Consider the following 20665-nt stretch of genomic DNA (forward strand, 5'->3'; position numbering starts at 1 on the left):
GCGGGGGAAGCCGTATGGGGCTGGAGGGTCTCTATAGGGGTTGGGGGGACTCTATAGAGGCTGGAGGTGCTCTATACAAGCTGGGGATGGCTGTATAGGGGCTGGGGGTGGGTCTCCATAGGGGCTGGAAGGGCTCTATAGGGGCTAAGGGGGGCATGTATAGAGGCTGGGGGGGGTCTATAGGGGCTGGGGGGATCCATAGGGGCTGGGGGGGGCTCTATAGGGGCTGAGGGGGTCTATAGGGTCTGGGGGGGGGCTGGGGGGTTCTATAGGGGCTGGGGGGGATCCATAGGGGCTGGGGGGTCTCTGTAGGGGCTGTGGGGGATCCATAGGGGCGGGGGGGGTTCTATAGGGGCGGGGGGGCCATGCGGGCCTCCCTCCCCCTCCCCCTCCCGTGGATGATTCACCCTGCGGCAGCGGCGCCCCCACCCCTCCCCCCACCCCGAGAGGCGCGAGGGGGGGGAGGGGAGGGGGGAGGCGGTGACGTCACCTCGGGATCACGTGCGGGGGGGGCGGGGGTCTCCTACTGCAGCGGCAGGACCGGACACCCCCCCTCCTCCCCTCCCCCCGTCCTTGGGGGTGACCCTGACCCCCCTTCCCCCCCCCCGCCCGCTCCGGCCCCTCCCCCCCTCCCGGACGCCTGGAGGGGGGGAGGGGCGGCTCGGCTTCATCACCTGGGGGGGGGAGAGGGGTCCAGTGACCCTCCCCCCACCCAAAATCTGCCCCTGGGGGGGGAGGGGAGGGCCCGGGGGGGGCTTCTGGACACCCCACCCCCCCCCAGTCCCGGGGGAGGGGGGGGAGGGGCAGTCTCGTGCCAGACGCTTTGCCAAGCGTCACCGGGACCCTCCCCACGCGGGGTGGGGGAGGGGGGGGTGTCTCCGTGGACTCACGTGGCGTCCGGGGGGTGGGGGTGGGGGCCAGCATCCCCCTCCCTGTTGCTATGGCAGCCGTTGCTAGGGACCCAGCATCCCGGTTGCTACGGCAGCGGTTGCTAGGGACCCAGCATCCCTGTTGCTATAGCAACCGTTGCTACAGACCCGGCATCCCCCCCCCGTTGCTACGGCAGCCGTTGCTAGGGACACAGCATCCCCTTGTTGCTATGGCAACCGTTGCTAGGGGACCTGCTGTAGCCCCGGGGTAGCCCTGGAGGTGCCCCCCTCCCCCCGAGGTGGGAAGGGGCGGGGTCACGGGGGGGGGGAGGGGCGGACGGAAAACAACCCCTCCCCCCCCGTGCAAAGCAACCCCTACGTGTGCAACACCCTCGTGCAACAGCTCTCGTGCAACACCCCCACCATGCAACACCCACTCCATGCAAACACCCTGCACATCCCCCGTGCAACACCCCCCGTGCAACACCCCACCCCCTGCAACACCCCCTCTGCAACACCCCACGCCATTCCACACCCCCTCTGCAACACCCCACGCCGTGCAACACCCCCTGCGCAACAACACCCCCTCTGCAACATTGTCACCCCGTGCAACACCCCGCGCCGTGCACCGCCCCCCCGTGCAAAGGGGGGGGGCAGCGGGGAGCCCGGCGGCCCCGTGGCGCCGTGGCAGCGCCTCCGACGCGGGGCGGGAGAACCCGGGTTCGAGACCCGCGCGGGGAGGGGCCGGCTCGCGCCTTGCACGCGTTGCACGTCGCCCCATTGCACGCACACCCCCCTCCCCCCACCCTTTTGCACCCTCCTTTTTTCACCCCACTGCACCCCCCCATTGCAATTCCCTCCCCCACTGCACCCTTAGCACCTCCCTTTTGCATCCCCACCCTTGCACACATCCTCCCTTGCACCCCCCTTTGCACCCCCTCTGCACCTCCCCTTTGCACCCCCATTTTGCAGCCCCCCCTTTTCACCCCCCTTTGTCCCCCTTTTGCACCCCCTTGCACACGCCCCCCTTTGCCCCCCATTTTGCAGCCCCCTTGCACACACACCCCCCTTGCACACACACCCCTTGCCCCCCCCATTTTGCAGCCCCCCTTTGCACCCCCTGCCCCCCTTTGCCCCCCTTGCACACACACCCCCTTGCCCCCCCATTTTACAACCCCCTTTTGCAGCCCCCCTTTGCACCCCCTGCACCCCCCTTTGCCCCCCCTTTTGCAGCCCCCCTTGCACACCCCCCTTGCCCCCCATTTTGCCCCCCTTGCACACACACCCCTTGCCCCCCATTTTGCAACCCCCTTTTGCAGCCCCCCTTTGCACCCCCTTTGCCCCCCCCTTTGCAGCCCCCTTGCACACACACCCCCTTGCCCCCCTTTTCCCCCCTTTCACCCCCCTTGCACACACACCCCCCTTGCCCCCCCATTTTGCAGCCCCCCTTTGCACCCCCTGCACCCCCCTTTGCCCCCCTTTTGCAGCCCCCCTTGCACACACACCCCCTTTGCCCCCCCATTTTGCAGCCCCCCCTTGCACACACACCCCCCTTTGCCCCCCTGCACCCCCCTTGCCCCCCCTTTGCAGCCCCCCTTGCACACACGCCCCCCCCTTGCCCCCCTGCACCCCCCTTGCCCCCCCTTTGCCCCCCCCTTGCACACACACCCCCTTGCCCCACCGTTTTGCAGCCCCCCCCTTGCACACACCCCCCCTTGCCCCCCCTTTTGCAGCCCCCCTTGCACACGCCCCCCTTCCCCCGTCTTTTGCAGCCCCCCCCGGCCGCGCATGCGCGCAGCCGCCGCGCCAGGCATGCCGGGCAGCGCGCGCAGCCCGGGCAGGCGGCGCCGTGGCTTAGTTGGTTAAAGCGCCTGTCTAGTAAACAGGAGATCCTGGGTTCGAATCCCAGCGGTGCCTTTTGGGGGGGGGGGCCAAATTTTGGGGGGGGGGGGCCCAAATTTGAGGGGGAGCGCGGAGGGGGTGGGGGTAGTCTCTATATATTTTTTTGGGGGGGGTGGATAGGAATAGGGGGGCAAAGGGGGGTGATTGGGGGGGCTGCTGCACGGAGGGGGGGGGCTGGCGGCTTTTACCCACCCCCCCCCCACGCGAGGGGCACCCCAAATTTTTTGGGGGGGGCAAAAAGGGGGAGTTGGGGTTTTTTTTGGGGGGGGGGAATGGGGTGCAAAAATGGGGGGTGCAAAAGGAGGGGGGCAAATGGGGGGGTGCCGGTGCCTTTTACCCCCTCCGGGGGGGGCACCCCAAATTTTGGGGGGGGGGGGCAATGGGGGGGTTATACTGGGGGGAAGGCTGGAAATGGGGGTGCAAAAGGGGAGAGCAAAAAGGGGGGGGGCAAAAAAAAAAAAGAGGGGGTGTTTATTGGGGGGCTGGGGGGGTCGGGGGGTTTGGGGGGCTCAGAGGGGGTGGGGGGTCGGGGGGGGGGTCGGGGGGTTCATGGGGCTCAGGGGGGTTCGGGGGGTTTGGGGGGGCAGGAGGGGGGTTGGGGGACTCAGGGGGGTCTGGGGGGGTTGGGGGGTCGGGGGGGCTCAGAGGGGCCTGGGGGGTCAGGGGGGTCAGGGGGGTCGGGGGGGTTCAGGGGGTCGGAGGGGGGTTTGGGGGTTCAGGGGGGCTCAGGGGGGTCTGGGGGGTCAGGGGGTCGGGGGAGCTCGGGGGGGATTGGGGGGTTCAGGGGGCTCAGGGGGGTCGGGGAGGGTTTGGGGGGCTCAGGGGGGTCTGGGGGGGCTCAGGGGGGTCGGGGGAGCCGGGGGGCTTTGGTGGTTCAGGGGGCTCAGGGGGGTCGGGGGAGCCGGGGGGGGATTGGGGGGTTCAGGGGGGCTCAGGGGGGGTCGGGGGGGGGGGTTTGGGGGGGCTGAGGGGGGGGTCGGGGGGGGGGGGGGGGGGGTCAGACGATGGTGAGGTGGGTGCTGGGTGCCACCCCGCAGGCCGCCTTGTGCTCCTCGAAGAGCTGCTGGAGCCGCTGCAGGTAGAGCCCGTGGTAGTGGGCCACCTCCTCGGGGGAGGGCTGGGGCCGGCGGGGCACCTCCAGGGGGGCACCCACTGGGTGGGGGGGTGGGGCGTGGGGGGTGTGCACCCCTCCCCCGCACCCCGGCCTGCACCCGCTGCACTCCCCTGCACCCCTGCGTGCACCTACTGCATCCCTGCGTGCACCCACTCTGCACCCCCTGCGCCCTTTGCACCCCTGCGTGCACCCACTCTGCACCCCCTGCGCCCTTTGCACCCCTGCGTGCACCCACTCTGCACCCATGCACCCCTGTGTGCACCCACTCTGCACCCCTGCATGCACCTACTGCACCCCTGCCTGCACCCCCTGCGCCCTTTGCACCCCTGCGTGCACCCACTGTGCACCCATGCACCCCTGTGTGCACCCACTCTGCACCCCCTGCGCCCTTTGCACCCCTGCATGCACCCACTGTGCACCCATGCACCCCTGTGGCACTCGCTGTGCACCCCTGCATGCACCTACTGCACCCCTGCCTGCACCTGCTGCGCTCCCCTGCAGCCTTGCATGCACCTACTGCATCCCTGCGTGCACCCCTGCATGCACCTACTGCACCCCTGCACCCCTGCGTGCACCTACTGCACCCCTGCCTGCACCCACTCTGCACCCCCTGCACCCCTGTGTGCACCCGCTGTGCACCCCTGCACCTCTGCATGCACCCACTGCACCCCTGCGTGCACCCGCTGTGCACCCCTGCATGCACCCGCTGCACCGCTCTGCAACCCTGCAGGCACCCACTCACCCTCCCTGTGCACCCACTCTGCCCCCCTGCACCCCCAAACCCCCCAGCCCCCTCCAAACCCCTCCCTGCACCCCCAAACCCCACCCTGCACCCCCACTCCCCTCCCTGCACCCCCAAACCCCACCCTGCACCCCCAAAGCCCCCACTCCCCTCCCTGCACCCCCAACCCCCTCCTTGCACCCCCAACCCCCTCCCTGCACCCCCAAAGCCCCCACTCCCCTCCCTGCACCCCCAGCCCCCTCCCTGCCCCCCCCAAAACCCCCACCCCTCTCCTTGCACCCCTAAACCCTTCCCTGCCCCCCAAAGCCCCCCACTCCCCTCCCTGCCCCCCCAAAGCCCCCTGTGCCCCCCCAAAGCCCCCCACTCCCCTCCCTGCCCCCCAAAGCCCCCTGTGCCCCCCCAAAGCCCCCCCAAGCCCCACCCCCCCCCTGCCCCCCCAAACTCACCCACCACGGTGAGGGGCACGGCGAAGGGCAGGAAGGGGAGCCCCCCCCTCCCCCAGAAGAAGCAGGGGGCGAACCCCAAAAGCGCCTTCACCCCCCGCTGCAGGCGCCGGGGCCAGGAGCCCTCGGACAGGGGGGGCTGCCGGAAGGTCTCCTGCTCCCCAAAAACGTACACCGGCACCAGGGGGGTGCTGGGCCCCCCCGGGTCAGCACCGCACCCCGAAAACCCCGGGGCAACCCCCTGCGCCCCCCAAAACCCCAGGGCCCCCTCCCTGCACCCCGAAACCCCGGGCCCCCTCCCTGCACCCCAAAACCCCAGTGCCCCCAGTGCCTCCATTACCCCCCCAGTGCCCCCATTGCCCCCCCATTACCCCAGTGCCCCCCAGTGCTCCCAGTACCCCCCCATTACCCCCCCATGACCCCCATTACCCCAGTGCCCCCAGTGCTCCCAGTGCCCCCATTACCCCAGTGCCTCCATTACCCCCCCAGTGCCCCCCCATTGTCCCCCCATGGCCACCATTACCCCAGTGCCCCCAGTGCCCCCCAGTGCCCCCCCACTGTCCCCCCATGGCCCCCATTACCCCAGTGCCCCCCAGTGCCCCCCAGTGCCCCCAGTGCCCCTGTTAACCCCCATTACCCCAGTGCCCCCCAGTGCCCCCATTACCCCCCAGTGCCCCCCCATTGTCTCCCCATGACCCCCATTACCCCAGTGCCCCCCAGTGCTCCCAGTGCCCCCCAGTGCCCCCATTACCCCCAATTGCCCCCCATGACCCCAGTGCCCCCCAGTGCTCCCAGTGCCCCCCCATTACCTCCCCATGACCCCCATTACCCCAGTGCCCCCCAGTGCTCCCATTACCCCCCAGTGCCCCCAGTGCCCCCCCATTGTCTCCCCATGACCCCCATTACCCCAGTGCCCCCCAGTGCCCCCATTACCCCCCAGTGCCCCCAGTGCCCCCCCATTGTCTCCCCATGACCCCCATTACCCCAGTGCCCCCCAGTGCTCCCAGTGCCCCCCAGTGCCCCCATTACCCCCGATTGCCCCCCATGACCCCAGTGCCCCCCAGTGCTCCCAGTGCCCCCCATTACCTCCCCATGACCCCCATTACCCCAGTGCCCCCATTACCCCCCAGTGCCCCCAGTGCCCCCCCATTGTCTCCCCATGACCCCCATTACCCCAGTGCCCCCCAGTGCCCCCATTACCCCCCAGTGCCCCCCCATTGTCTCCCCATGACCCCCATTGCCCCAGTGCCCCCCAGTGCTCCCAGTGCCCCCCAGTGCCCCCAGTGCCCCGCCACTGTCCCCCCATGACCCCCATGACCCCAGTGCCCCCCAGTGCCCCCATTGCCCCCCATGCCCCCCATGACCCCAGTGCCCCCCAGTGCCCCCCAGTGCCCCCGGTACCCGTGGCGCAGGGCCAGGCGCACGAAGCCCCTCCGCCGGCGCAGGGTGACGCGGTGACACCCCGGGGTCCCCTCCAGCGCCTCGGCCGCGCCCCCCACCATGATCACCAGGGCCTGATCCTGCCGCCCCAGCACCCGCTCCAGGCAGCGCTGGCTGACGGGGCACAGCCCTGCGCGGGCCCTCAGCGCCCCGGAGCCCAGCCCCGCGCCCCGAGACCCCCAAAGGAGCCCAAGGATGGACCCCCGCACCCCAAAAAGGAGCCCTGCACCCCAAAACGGGCCCCTGCACCCCAACCCCCCCCCCAAAAGGAGCCCAAGGATGCGCCCTGCACCCCAAAAACGAGCCCTGCACCCCAAAACGGACCCAAAGATACACCCTGCACCCCAAAACGGGCCCCTGCACCCCAACCCCCCCCAAAAGGAGCCCAAAGCCCCCCATTGCCCCCTATAGCCCCCCAGTGCCCCCCAATGGCCCCCATTGCCCCCCAAAACCCCCCATAGCCCCCAAAAACCCCCCAAACCCCCCTGTGCCCCCCAAAGCCCCCCTCACCGTCGGCCAGGGCGTACCGCACCCTGCACCCCAACCCCCCCAGTGCCTCCCAGTGCCCCCCAATGGCCCCCATTGCCCCCAATAGCCCCCTATGGCACCCCATAGCCCCCCATAGCCCCCCATAGCCCCCCAATGGCCCCCATTGCCCCCCATAGCCCCCTATGGCACCCCATAGCCCCCCATAGCCCCTCAGTGCCCCCCAATGGCCCCCATAGCCCCCCAAACCCCCCAATGGCCCCCAGTGCCCCCCAAACCCCCCTGTGCCCCCCAGTGCCCCCCAGTACCCCCCTCACCAGCGGCCAGGGCGTACCGCACCCTGCACCCCAACCCCCCAGTGCCCCCCAGTGCCCCCCAGTGCCCCTGATAGCCCCCCAGCGGCCCCCATAGCCTCCCAGTGCCTCCCACTGCCCCCCAGTGCCCCCCAAAGCCCCCCAGTGCCCCCCAATGGCCCCCATTGCCCCCCATAGCCCCCCAGTGCCCCCATTGCCCCCCATAGCCCCCCAACCCCCCCAGTGCCCCCCAGTGCCCCCCTCACCGGCGGCCAGGGCGTACTCCCGGTAGAGGGGCAGGCGGAAGAGGCCGGCCAGGGCGGCCAGGGTGGGGGTCAGGCCGGGGCAGGGCCCCCCCAGCTCCCCCCCCCCCGCTTTGGGGGTCCCCGCCGCCCCCCGGCCCCCCGTGACGAAGGCCCCGAAGACCCCGATGCAGGCGATGCCGTGGGGGTGGGCGGCCAGGAGGTAACTGCGGCCGGGGGGCAGGGGGGCCGCGCGGACCACCTGGGGGAGGGGAGGTTGGGGGGCAGGGGGGACATGGGGGCAGGGGACATGGGGGGGACAGGGGACATCGGGGGGCAGGGGACGTTGGGGGGCAGGGGACACAGGGGGACAAGGGGGGACATTGGGGGACAGGGGACATCGGGGGGCAGGGGACGTTGGGGGGGGCAGGGGACACGGGGGGACAAGGGGGGACATTGGGGGACAGGGGACATTGGGGGGACATGGGGGCAGGGGGGCCGCGTGGACCACCTGGGGGAGGGGAGGTTGGGTGGCAGAGGGGACATCGGGGGGCAGGGGGGACATGGGGGGGCAGGGGACATGGGGGGGACAGGGGACATCGGGGGGCAGGGGACGTTGGGGGACATTGGGGGGCAGGGGACATTGGGGGGGCAGGGGACACGGGGGGACAAGGGGGACATTGGGGGACAGGGGACATTGGGGGGACATGGGGGGCAGGGGGGCCGCATGGACCACCTGGGGGAGGGGAGGTTGGGGGGCAGGGGGGACATGGGGGGCAGGGGACATTGGGGGGACATGGGGGGACATTGGGGGACAGGGGACATGGGGGGCAGGGGGGACAGGGGACATTGGGGGGACATGGGGACAAGAGGGGACATGGGGGGACACGGGGGGACATTGGGGGCCGAATGGCCCACCTGGGGGGGTAGGGGGACATGGGGGGACATGGGGGGGACAGGGCCGGGGACAGGGGGGGACAAAGGGGGACAGAGGGACGCGGGGACGGACCTTGATGGGGAAATAGTCGCAGAAGTGGTCCCAAATCTTCCAGTTCCGGACCCAATCCCAGTGACGGGGACCTTGGGGACACCGGGGGACACGGGGTGACACCGGGGGGGGGACGGACATGGGGCCCTGTCCCCCCTCCCCAGGGTGTCACCTGTCCCGGCAAGGGGCCTGCTCCCATGGGGGGCCCCATGTCCCCCCCGTGTCCCCACGATGTCCCCATCCCCATGTCCCCCCCTTTCTGGGGTCCCCCCGATGTCCCCATGTCCCCCAATGTCCCCATGTCCCCATCTCTCTGCTGGCCCCCCAATGTCCCCATGTCCCCATCTCTCTGGTGTCCCCCCAATGTCCCCATGTCCCCACAATGTCCCCATCCCCATGTCCCCCTGATGTCCCCATGTCCCCATCTCTTTGGGTCCCCCTGATGTCCCCATGTCCTCATGATGTCCCCAAGTCCCCCCCTCTCTGGTGTCCCCCCAACGTCCCCCTGTCCCCCCGATGTCCCCCCTCTCTGCTGTCCCCATGTCGCCCCTCTCTGCTGGCCCCCCGATGTCCCCATGTCCCCATCTCTTTGCTGTCCTGATGTCCCCATGTCCCCCAATGTCCCCTCTCTCTGGGTTCCCCCCGATGTCCCCATGTCCCCGTGTCCCCCCGTGTCCCCCCATGTCCCCCTGTCCCCACCTCTCTGGGTCCCCCCGTGTCCCCCTGCCCTCCCGATGTCCCTGTGTCCCCCTGTGTCCCCCTGTGTCCCCTTGTCCCCACCTCTCTGGTTCCCCCCGATGTCCCCCGTGTCCCCCTGTCCCCCTGTGTCCCCCCGTGTCCCCGTGTCCCCCCCGACCCCCTGTCCCCCCCTGTCCCCCCTGACCCCTTGTCCCCCGCTGTCCCCCCGTGTCCCCGTGTCCCCCCCGTCCCCTTGTCCCCCCTGTCCCCCCGTGTCCCCCCGTGTCCCCCCTGTCCCCCCCGTCCCCCCGTGTCCCCCCGTGTCCCCCCCGTCCCCCTGTCCCCCCATGTCCCCCCGTGTCCCCCCGTGTCCCCCCCGACCCCCTGTCCCCCCCTGTCCCCCCCTGTCCCCCCGTGTCCCCCTGTCCCCCCCATGTCCCCCCGTGTCCCCCCGTGTCCCCGTGTCCCCCCCGACCCCCTGTCCCCCCTGTCCCCCCTGACCCCTTGTCCCCCGCTGTCCCCCTGTGTCCCCGTGTCCCCCCCGTCCCCTTGTCCCCCCTGTCCCCCCGTGTCCCCCCCTGTCCCCCCCGACCCCCTGTCCCCCCCTGTCCCCCCCTGTCCCCCCGTGTCCCCCCGTGTCCCCCTGTCCCCCCCATGTCCCCCCTGACCCCCTGTCCCCCCCTGTCCCTCCCTGCCCCCCCGTGTCCCCCTGTCCCCCCCATGTCCCCCCGTGTCCCCCCATGTCCCCCCATGTCCCCCCGTGTCCCCCCCTGTCCCCCTGTCCCCCCGTGTCTCCCCCGACCCCCTGTCCCCCCCTGTCCCCCCGTGTCCCCCTGTCCCCCCGTGTCCCCCTGTCCCCCCCTGTCCCCCCGTCCCCACCTCTCTCGGGGCCGTGCCAGTCCCACAGCCACCACCCCCCGTAGAGGACGGGCAGGAGCCAGAGCCGCGTCCGCAGCAGCAGCAGCAGCACCAGCACCGACAGCGGGCCTGGGGGGCACCCATGGGTGGGGGGGGCACCCACGGGGGGGGGCACCCATGGGTGGGGGGGCACCCACGGGGGGGCACCCACGGGGGGGCACCCATGGGTGGGGGGCACCCATGGGGGGGACCCATGGGGGGCACCCACGGGGGCACCCATGGGGGGGGGCACCCACGGGGGTTGGACCCATGGGGGGGGGCACCCAACCCACCCCCCCAGGGGCATAAACCCCGCCATGGGTGCAATTACCCCCCCAGGGGTAACTGCCACCCCCCAGGGTCCAAGTGCCCCCCCCCCCCCCCACAGGGTGCCCCCCCCGGGTGCAATTACCCCCCTAGGCCCATAACTGCCCCCCGGGTACAACTCCCCCCCCCAGGGGTACAATTACCCCCCCCCCGGGGTACAGTTACCCCCCACCAAGGCCCATAACTGCCCCACAGGGGGGCAATTCCCCCCCCAGGGTTACAATTGCCCCCCCCAGGGTTACAATTACCCCCCCAGGGGTACAATTACCCCCTGCCAAGGCCCATAACTGCCCCCCAGGGGTACAATTACCCCCCCCATGGGTACAATTGCCCCCCCCAGGGGTACAATTGCCCCCCAGGGGTAAAATTACCCCCCCGGGGTACAATTCCCCCCCCGGGGTACAACTCCCCCCCCAGGGGAACAACAGCCCCCGGCCTCACCGAGGAAGAGGAAGGTGAGCATCCACTGCAGCACGCACAGCGCCTGCACCCAGCGCCGCAGGGCTCCCCCCATCCCTGGGGAAGGGGGGGGAGGGGGTGGCACAGGGTGGGGGGGTCACAGGGACACACCCCCCCCCCCCCCCAAAACTTGCGGGCCCCCCCCCTGCCCCCCCCCTCCCGGCCGTGGGTGCCACGTCCCGGCGCTGGCTCCGCACTTTGCCCTCGGGAGGGGCCCGAGGAGGAACCCGGGTGCCTGGGGGGGGAGGGAAAACGGGGGGGACGACCCCCCCCATTGCACCCCAAAACCCTCCCAGGGCCCTCCCCCAGCACCCAGCTCAGAGACCCCCCCCCCACCCCCCAAAACCTCCCAGCCCCCCAAAACCGACCCCAAGGTGCCCCCCAAAACTTCGAGACCCCCCCAGCCCCCCAAAACCCCACGAATTCTCCCCAAAACCGACCCCAAGGTGCCCCCCAAAACTTTGAGACCCCCCCAGCCCCCCAAAACCGACCCCAAGGTGCCCCCCAAAATCTTAAGACCCCCCAGCACCCCAAAACCCAGACACCAAGTAAACCCCAAAATTCGTGACCCCCCCCAGCCCCCCAAAACCCCACGAATTCTCCCCAAAACCAACACCAAAGAGCACCCCAAAACTTTGTGACCCCCCAGCCCCCCAAAATCCAGACCCCAAGGTGCCCCCCCAAACCTTTTAAGACCCCAGCAGCCCCCCAAAACCCCCCAGCCCCCCAAAACCAGGCACCACAGTGCACCCCAAAACCTTTATAGACCCCCCAGCACCCCAAAACCCAGACTCCAAGGTCAACCCCAAAATTCGTGACCCCCCCAGCCCCCCAAAACCCCCAGCCCCCAAAACCGACACCAAAGAGCACCCCAAAACTTTGTGACCCCCCAGCACCCCAAAACCAACACCAAGGTGCCCCCCCAAAACCTTTTAAGACCCCCAGCACCCCAAAACCCGACAGATTCTCCCCAAAACCAGGCACCAAAGTGCCCCCCAAAACTTCGAGACCCCCAGCACCCCAAAACCCCCCCAGCCCCCCAAAACCGACCCCAAGGTGCCCCCCAAAACTTCGAGACCCCCCAGCACCCCAAAACCCCCCAGCCCCCCAAAACCGACCCCAAGGTGCCCCCCAAAACTTTGTGACCCCCCCAGCACCCCAAATGCCCCCAGCCCCTCAAAATCCAGACCCCAAGGTGCCCCCCAAAACCTTTACAGAGCCCCCAGCCCCCCAAAACCGACCCCAAGGTGCCCCCCAAAACTTTATGACCCCCCAGCACCCCAAAACCCCACGAATTCTCCCCAAAACCAGGCACCACAGTGCCCCCCAAAACATTGTGACCCCCCCCAGCCCCCCCAAAACCGACACCACGGTGCCCCCCAAAACTTTATTGGAGCGCTTTAAGGCAGCGTACAGCGGCTGGGGGGGGGGGGGGGGGCTCCCCAAGGATGTGGGGGCTCCCCAAGGATCGGGGGGGGCCCCCGGGGGTTTGGGGGGGCCCCCGGGGGGTGGGGGGGGGGCAGACGAAGGTGAGGTGCCGCTCGGGGGGGACCCCGTACCCCAATTTGTGCTCCTCGAAGAGGGCGACCAGCCGCTCCAGGTAGAGGCGATGCCAATGCTCCACCGTCTCGGGCGAAGGATTCGGGGTTCGGGGCAGCACCAGGGGGGACCCCACTATTGGGGGGGGGGAGGGGGGCCCCAGGCAATCGGGTACCCCCCAAAAAAAAACTTAAGGGGGGTCCCTGGCGCCTGGGACCCCCCCCAAAAATCCCCCCACACCCCCCAGCACGGATTGAGGGGTTCAGGGGTGCCCCCGCTCCCCCTGGGATGAATTTGGGGTGCCAGCCCCCCCAGGATGATTTGGGGGTGCCCCCCCGATATTTTTGGGGTCCCCCCAGTATCAGGGGGGTCCCAGGCCCCCAGCGCCCCCCACCCCCCCCCCCCAAACCCCCAGGATGGATCAGGGTGCCCCCATAGGACCCCCCCCAAACCCCATAGGGGCAATTTGGGGTGCCCACGATGATTTTGGGGTGCCCAGGATGATTTGGGGGTGCCCCCCCGATATTTTTGGGGTCCCCCCCATTTCCCAGGGGGGACCCAGGCACCCAGAGCCCCCCAAACTCCCCCCTCCAAACCCCCAGGATGGATCAGGGGTGCCCCCATAGGACCCCCCCCAAACCCCATAGGGGCAATTTGGGGTGCCCACGATGATTTTAGGGTGCCCAGGATGATTTGGGGGTGCCCCCCCGATATTTTTGGGGTCCCCCCCATTTCCCAGGGGGGACCCAGGCACCCAGAGCCCCCCAAACCCCCCCTCCAAACCCCCAGGATGGATCAGGGGTGCCCCCATAGGACCCCCCAACCCCCATAGGGGCAATTTGGGGTGCCCACGATGATTTTGGGGTGCCCAGGATGATTTGGGGGTGCCCCCCCGATATTTTTGGGGTCCCCCCAGTATTGGGGGGGGGTCCCAGGCACCCAGAGCCCCCCAAACCCCCCTCTCCAACCCCCCAGGATGGATCAGGGGTGCCCCCACAGGACCCCCCCCACCCCCCCCGAGGGCGATTTTGGGGGTGCCGCGGGGGGATTTTGGGGGTGCCGCGGGGGGATTTTGGGGGCGCCCCCCCTCTCCCGCCTCACCGACGGTGTGGATGGGCCTGCGGAAGGGCAGGAGGCCGAAGCTGTACTGGAAAACGCCGCGGGCGTGGAAAAGGGGGAGGCTCACCCCGAAAAGGCGCTGGAGCCGGTGCTGGAGGCGCCGCAGCCCCGAGCCGGGGGGGTTGGGCAGCTGCCGGAACAGCTCGTTCTCCCCAAAAGAGAAAACGGGGACCAGGGCGGCCCCGGGAGGGGGGGGGGGGGCCCCGAGATGGGGGGGGGGACCCGGAGGGGGGGGGGGGGACCCCGAGATCCTCACCCATCCCCCCCCCGGTAAAAGGGAGCTGGGGGGAAATGGGGTCCCCGTCCCCCCGCTGTCACCCCCTATGTAAAGGGGGAGGGGAGCCTTGCAGTCGCTCCTGGGGGGGGGGGGGGGATTTGGGGGACCCCCCCCCCCGGTACCCCGAATGTCGATAGGGATACAAAGCCCCCCCCCAGCCCCCAACTCCTGCCCCCAGCCCCCCAAATCCCCCATTGTGACCCCCAACCCCCCGGGGACCCCCAAATCCCCTCCCAGGTCCCCCAGAACCCCCCCCCCAGGACCCCAACCCCCCCAGCCCCCCAAATCTCCCCCTGGGGACCCCCAAACCCCACCCAGGACCCCAAATCCCCCCCTGGGGCCCCCAAATCCCCCTGAGACCCCCCAGCCCCCCAAATCCCCCCAGGACCCCCAGAACCCCCCCAACCCCCCGGACCCCAAATCCCCCTCAGGACCCCCAACCCCCCCCAGCCCCCAAATCCCCCCGGGACCCCCAACCCTCCCCCCAGCCCCCCAAATCCCCCCCGGGACCCCCAAATCCCTCCCCGGGGACCCTCAACCCCCCCAGCCACCCAAATCCCCCCCGGGACCCCCAAATCCCCCCCCCGGGACCCCCAACCCCCCCCCCGCCCCCAAATCCCCCCCGGGACCCCCAAATCCCCCCCGGGACCCCACCCCCCGCGGGGACCCCCGCGCCCCTCACCCGTGCTCCAGGGCGATGCGGACGAAGCCCCTGCGGCCCCGCAGCTGCAGCGTCAGGGCCCCGGGCCGGGCCTCCAGCGCCTCGGGGGGCCCCCCCAGGGCGAGGACGGCCACCTGCCCCCCCCCCGCCCGGCCCAGCAGGAACTGCAGGCTGCGCCGCTCCGCCGAGACCAGGCCTGGGGGGCCCAGCGTCGGGGGGCGCCATGGGGGGGGGCATGGGGGGGGGCATGGGGGGGGGGCATGGGGGGGGTTACATGGGGGGGCCCACATGGGGGGTTACATGGGGGGGGGGGCACACATGGGGGGGGGGGCCATGGGGGGGGGGGCACACATGGGGGGGGGCCATGGGGGGGGCCCACATGGGGGGGTTACATGGGGGGGGGGGCACACATGGGGGGGGGGGGGCCATGGGGGGGGGGCACACATGGGGGGGGGCCATGGGGGGGCACATTGGGGGGGGCACATGGGGGGGCACATGGGGGGGGGAGGGCCACATGGGGGGCCCCACATGGGGGGGGGGGCCACATGGTGGGGGGGGCAGCGTCGGGGGGGCCCACATGGGGGGGGGCATGGGGGGGGGCCGTGGGGGGGGCCATGGGGGAGGGGGCACATGGGGGTTACATGGGGGGGGGGCACATGGGGGGGTTACATGGGGGGGGCACACATGGGGGGGGGCCATGGGGGGGGCCATGGGGGGGCACATTGGGGGGCACATGGGGGGGAGGGCCACATGGGGGGCCCCACATGGGGGGGGGGGGCCCACATGGGGGGGGGGCATGCGTCGGGGGGGGCCCACATGGGGGGGGCCCCACATGGGGGGGGGCACATTGGGGGGGTCACATGGGGGGGTCACATGGGGGGGGTCACATGGGGGGAGGGAGCCCAACATGGAGGGGGGCGCCCACATGGGGGGGGGCCCAGCGTCGGGGGGAGGGCCACATGGGGGGAGGGCCACATGGGGGGGCCCCACATGGGGGGGGAGGGCACACATGGGGGGGGGCCAGCATCGGGGGGGGCCACACATGGGGGGGGAGGGAGCCCAACATGGAGGGGGGCCCACATGGGGGGGGGGCACACATGGCGGGGGGGGAGCCCAACATGGCGGGGGGGGAGGCCAACATGGGGGGGGCACACATGGGGGGGGGCACATGGGGGGGGCACATGGGGGGGGGCCAACATGGGGGGGGAGCCCAACATGGGGGGGGGGGCACACATGGGGGGGGCCACATGGGGGGGCCCAACATGGGGAGGGGGAGCCCAAAGTCGGAGGGGGGGGAGCCCCCTGTTCACATTGGGGGGCCCCCCCCAAAATCAGGGGGCTGGGGTGGATGGACCCCAACATCAGGGGCTGGGGGGACCCCAAAATCGGGGGGGGGGACCCCAATGTCAGGGGTTGGGGACACAGGTTTTGGCGGGTGCCCCCCCAAATTTGGGGTGCTGGGGACCTCAGTATTCGGTGGGTGCCCCCCAAATTCGGGGTGCTGGGGACCCGGGTTTTGGTGGGTGCCCCCCCAAATTCGGGGTGCTGGGGACCTCAGTATTTGGTTGGTGCCCCCCAAATTTGGGGTGCTGCAGATCTCAGTATTCGGTGGGTGCCCCCCAAATTTGGGGTGCTGGGGACCTCAGTATTTGGTGCTGCCCCCCCAAATTTGGGGTGCTGGGGACCTCAGTATTCGGTGGGTGCCCCCCCAAATTCGGGGTGCTGCAGATCTCAGTATTCGGTGGGTGCCCCCCAAATTCGGGGTGCTGGGGACCCGGGTTTTGGTGGGTGCCCCCCCAAATTTGGGGTGCTGGGGACCTCAGTATTTGGTGCTGCCCCCCCAAATTTGGGGTGCTGGGGACCCGGGTTTTGGTGGGTGCCCCCCCAAATTCGGGGTGCTGGGGACCTCAGTATTTGGTGCTGCCCCCCCAAATTTGGGGTGCTGGGGACCCAGGTTTATGGTGGGTGCCCCCCAAATTTGGGGTGCTGGGGACCTCAGTATTCGGTGGGTGCCCCCCAAATTCGGGGTGCTGGGGACCCAGGTTTTGGTGGGTGCCCCCCCAAATTCGGGGTGCTGGGGACGCGGGTTTTGCCGGGCGCACCCCAAACCGAGGGCGCCGGGGGTCCCCTGGCCCCAGCCCCCCCCCCCCCCCCCCATTTTTCGGGGCGCCCCCTTACCTCCGGCCATCAGGTACTCGCGGAAGAGGGGCAGGCGGAACCAGCAGGGGAGGGTGAGGAGGTGGGGGCGCAGCCCGGGGAAGAGCCCCCCAAAACCCGTCGCCTCCGTGCAGAAGTTGGCGAAGGCGCCGGCGGCCAAAACCCCGTGGGGGTGGAAGCCGAAGACGTAATTGCGGCGGGGGTCCAGCTCCGTCGTCCGCACCAGCTGCGGGGGGAGGGGGGGTTTGGGGGTCACCCCCGTGGTTTGGGGGGGGGGTTGGTGGTTAATGAACCCCAAAATGCTCAGGGAAGCCCCCCGAAAAACGGGGGGGGGGGGGGGGGTCTGGCAGCACCAAAGGTTGGGGGGCTTTCAGAGACCCAGAAGGGTCCAGGGACCCCCCAAAACCTGAGACGCCCCCCCCAAAAACCCCTCAGAGACCCCCAAAACCTGAGACCCCCCCAAAACCCCTCAGAGACCCCCCAAACCTGAGACCACCCCCCCCAAAAAGTCCCTCAGGGACCCCCCAAAACCTGAGACCCCCCAAAACCTGAGACCCCCCAAAACCCGAGACCCCCCCCCAAACCTGAGACCCCCCCAAAAGTCCCTCAGGGACCCCCCAAAACCTGAGACCCCCCAAAACCCGAGACCCCCCCAAACCTGAGACCCCCCAAAAGCCCCTCAGAGACCCCTCCAGCGCCCCCAAACCCCCCTGTAGCCCCCTAAAATCCCCCCCCCCGTGACCCGATCCGGGCCCCCCAAACCCTCAGGAACCCCAAAACCCCTCAGAGACCCCCCCCCAAAAAATCCTCAAGGAGCCTCTCGGGGTCCCCCAAACCCTCTGGGACCCCCAAAACCTCCCCCTAAGACCCCTAAAATCCCCCCAGAGACCCTCTCAGGGCCCCCAAAACCCCCCAAAGACCCCCCAAAACCCCCTCAAGCACCCCCAAAACCTCTCACACCCACCTAAAATCCCCCCCAGCGACCCCCCAAAAACCCTCAAAGACCCCCCAAACTCCTCAAAGACCCCCAAAAACCCCCTCAAAGACCCCCAAAAACCCTCAGGGACCCCCTCAAAGACCCTCCCAGGGCCCCCAAACCTCTCAGGGACCCCCAAAACCCCCTCAAAGACCCTCCCAGAGCCCCCCAAACCCTCGAAGACCCCCCAAAAACCCTCAAAGCCCCCCAAAAACCCCCTCAAAACCCCTCCCAGAGCCCCCCAAACCCTCTGGGACTCCCAAAAACTCCTCAAAATCCCCCAAACTCCCCAAAAGCCCCCCAAAACCCCCTCAAAGACCCCCCAGGGCCCCCCAAAAACCCTCAAAGACCCTCAAAACCCCCTCAAGCACCCCCAAAACCCCTCACATCCCCCTAAAATCCCCCCGGGGAACCCCGAAAACCCCTCAAAGACCCTCCCAGAGCCCCCCAAAACCCTCAGGGACCCCCCAAAACCCCCCAAAGCCCTCCAAAACCCCCTCAAAGACCCTCCCAGGGCCCCCCAAACCCTCAAAGACCCCCAAAATCTCCTCAAACACCCCTTAAAACCCCCATAAACCCCCCCAGAGACCCATCCAGAGCCCCCCAAACCCTCACGGACCCCCCAAAACCCCTCAAAGACCCCCAAAACTCCCCTAACATCACCCCAGGGACCCTCCCAGGGCCCCCAAACCCTCAAAGACCCCCAAAAACCCTCAAAGACCCTCAAAACCCCCTCAAGCACCCCCAAAACCCCTCACGCCCCCCTAAAATCCCCCCAAGGACCCCCCAAAACCCCCTCAAAGACCCTCCCAGGGCCCCCCAAACCCTCAGGGACCCCCCAAAACCCCCTCAAAGACCCTCCCAGGGCCCCCCAAACCCTCAGAGACCCCCCAAAGACCCCCCAAAACCCCCTCAAAGACCCTCCCAGGGCCCCCCAAACCCTCAGAGACCCCCTAAAAAACCCTCGAGCACCCCCCAAACCCCCTCAAAGACACCCCCCCCCAGGGCCCCCAAGCCCCCCAAACCCTCTTTAGCCGCCCCCAGCCCCAGGCTCACCGAGATGGGGAAGTAATCCCGGAAGTAGGTCCAGAGCGGCCACCCGCGCACCCAGGCGGAAGGGCGCCCCCCGCGGCGGGGGGTCTCACGGTCCGCCACCACCCACAGCCCGTAGAGGAGGGCGGGCAACCAGAGCGGCCCGCGCAGAGCCAGGGCGAACAGCAGCGTGCACAGCTCGCCTAAGGGACCCAGGCGTCCGGGGGGGGGGGGTGTGGGCAAGAGACCCCCCCCTTAGGGCTACCAACCCCCCCCCGCACCCCTTTTCCCGGGGTCCTCGTTTTCCCCCCAGCGCCCCAAAAGCCCCCGGGGGGGGGGAGGGGGGAGGGGCAGGGCTAACGGCTTTTCTAAGGGACCCAGGCGCCCGGGGGGGGTGGGGGGTGGGCAAGGGACCCCCCCTTTTGGGCTACCAACCCCCCCCGTCCCCCCCCTTTCCCGGGGTCCGTGTCCCCCCCCCCCGGGGGGGGGCAGACTGGGGGGTCCCGGAGGGGGGGCGGGGGGGGTTTGGGGGCCCCCCCCATCGCCATTGCCCCCCCCCCCAGGGCTACCAACCCCCCATCCCCCCCTTTCCCGGGGTCCCCCCCCGCACCCCAAAACCTCCCCGGGGGGGGGGGGAGGGGCGATGCTTTGGGGGACCCAGGCACCGGGGGGGGGGGGGGGGGCAGGGAGATTTGGGGGGGTTTGGGGGGGACGGGGGGGGGCAGGGGGATTTGGGGGGGTTGGGGGATTTGGGGGACCCCCCCCGCGCCCCCCCCCCGCCGCTCACCGAGGATGAGGAAGGAGCAAACCCATTGCAGCACCGCTGCGGTCTGGAGCCGGCGGCGAAGGGGGAGGCGGAGGGGGGCGAAGCGCACGGGCATGGGGGGGGGGGGGCACTGGGGGCTACTGGGAGCCGGGGGGGCTACTGGGAGCGGAGGAAGGAGGGGGAACTGGGAGCTGCTGGTTTTAATGGGGCTGGGCCCGCCCCCTCCCCCCCCGGCTCCGCCCCCGACCCCTGCCCTCCCCTGGGGGGGGGAGGGGTTGGGCAACGGGGGGGGGGTGTGGGGTGTGCAAATGGGTGCGCAGAGGTTGGGGCTTGTGCAAGCGCGGGGAAAGGCTCGTGCAAGGTTTGGGGTGAGCGCGAGCGCGTGTGCAAGGTTCGCAGCTCGTGCAAACGCGTGTGCAAGGTTTGGGGCTGGTGCAAACGCGTGTGCAAGGTTTGCAGCTCGTGCAAACACGCGTGCAAGGTCTGGGGCTGGTGCAAACACGTGTGCAAGGTTTGCAGCTCGTGCAAACACGCGTGCAAGGTCTGGCGCTGGTGCAAACACGTGTGCAAGGTTTGCAGCTCGTGCAAACACACGTGCAAGGTCTGGGGCTGGTGCAAACGCGTGCGCAAGGTTTGCAGCTCGTGCAAACGCGTGTGCAAAGTTTGGGGCCCATGCAAACGTCGGTGCAAAGTTTGGGGCTCGTGCAAACGCGCGTGCAATGCAGGGGCTTGTGCAAACACGCCTGCAAAGTTTGGGGCTCGTGCAAACACGTGTGCAAAGTTTGCAGCTTGTGCAAACGCGCGTGCAATGCAGGGGCTTGTGCAAATGCCGGTGCAAGGTCTGGGGCTCGTGCAAACGCGTGTGCAACGCCGGAGCTCGTGCAAAGGCTCGTGCAAAGCTTGGGGCTTGTGCAAATGCACGTGCAGTGCTGGGGCTGGTGCAAACGCGTGTGCAAGGTTTGCAGCTCGTGCAAACGCGTGTGCAACGCGGGGGCTGGTGCAAAGCCCCGTGCAAGCCCTGGCGGGGGTGCAAGAGCCCTGGGACAGGAGGGGACAGGGCCACACCGCGGGGTACTGGGAGGCACTGGGCTGAACTGGGAGGCACTGGGGGGGCACTGGGATGAACTGAGAGGCGCTGGGCTGAACTGGGAGGCACTGGGGGGGCACTGGAATGAACTGGGAGGCGCTGGGCTGAACAGGGAGGCGCTGAGGATGGCACTGGGCTGAACTGGGAGGCGCTGGGCTGAACTGGGAGGTG

General features: G+C 69.8%; 2 protein-coding genes and 1 non-coding gene across 3 annotated transcripts; 1 reads left to right on the top strand and 2 right to left on the bottom strand.

The window, feature by feature from the left end:
- Positions 1 to 2712: 2712 nt before the first annotated feature.
- On the top strand, positions 2713 to 2786 carry TRNAT-AGU (transfer RNA threonine (anticodon AGU)). The gene has a single exon. It is a non-coding gene; the product is annotated as a tRNA-Thr (tRNA).
- A 982-nt stretch (positions 2787 to 3768) lies between these two features.
- On the bottom strand, positions 3769 to 10935 carry MOGAT3 (monoacylglycerol O-acyltransferase 3). The gene is made up of 7 exons (XM_087777773.1): positions 10863 to 10935; positions 10077 to 10184; positions 8541 to 8611; positions 7556 to 7793; positions 6472 to 6640; positions 5074 to 5261; positions 3769 to 3923 (listed from the first exon to the last, which is right to left on the bottom strand). The coding sequence occupies exons 1-7, from the start codon at positions 10933 to 10935 to the stop codon at positions 3769 to 3771; spliced, it is 1002 nt and encodes a 333-aa protein (XP_087633899.1).
- Positions 10936 to 12267: 1332 nt separating this feature from the next.
- LOC148052980 (2-acylglycerol O-acyltransferase 2-A-like) lies at positions 12268 to 19526 on the bottom strand. The gene is made up of 6 exons (XM_087777774.1): positions 19429 to 19526; positions 18666 to 18844; positions 16655 to 16859; positions 14501 to 14672; positions 13521 to 13723; positions 12268 to 12554 (listed from the first exon to the last, which is right to left on the bottom strand). Exons 1-6 carry the CDS (start codon positions 19520 to 19522, stop codon positions 12268 to 12270), a joined length of 1140 nt encoding a protein of 379 aa, XP_087633900.1. The 5' UTR covers positions 19523 to 19526.
- Between the last annotated feature and the right edge of the window lie 1139 nt (positions 19527 to 20665).

The sequence above is a fragment of the Nipponia nippon genome, unplaced genomic scaffold (genome assembly GCF_047370975.1).
Source record: "Nipponia nippon isolate SJK-2023a ecotype South Korea unplaced genomic scaffold, ASM4737097v1 scaffold_41, whole genome shotgun sequence".
Lineage (NCBI taxonomy): Eukaryota > Metazoa > Chordata > Aves > Pelecaniformes > Threskiornithidae > Nipponia > Nipponia nippon.

Coding starts and splice junctions, on each gene's coding strand:
- MOGAT3 (XM_087777773.1), bottom strand. CDS start 10,935: ATGGGGGGAGCCCTGCGGCGCTGGGTGCAGGCGCTGTGCGTGCTGCAG. Junction 8,612..10,076: donor CTGGCACGGCCCCGAGAGAG/GTGGGGACGGGG, acceptor GGTGTCCCCAAG/GTCCCCGTCACTGGGATTGG. Junction 3,924..5,073: donor CGTGCCCCTCACCGTGGTGG/GTGAGTTTGGGG, acceptor CCCCCCACCCAG/TGGGTGCCCCCCTGGAGGTG.
- LOC148052980 (XM_087777774.1), bottom strand. CDS start 19,522: ATGCCCGTGCGCTTCGCCCCCCTCCGCCTCCCCCTTCGCCGCCGGCTC. Junction 18,845..19,428: donor TTGCTCCTTCCTCATCCTCG/GTGAGCGGCGGG, acceptor TGGGTCCCTTAG/GCGAGCTGTGCACGCTGCTG. Junction 14,673..16,654: donor CGAGTACCTGATGGCCGGAG/GTAAGGGGGCGC, acceptor TGGGCCCCCCAG/GCCTGGTCTCGGCGGAGCGG.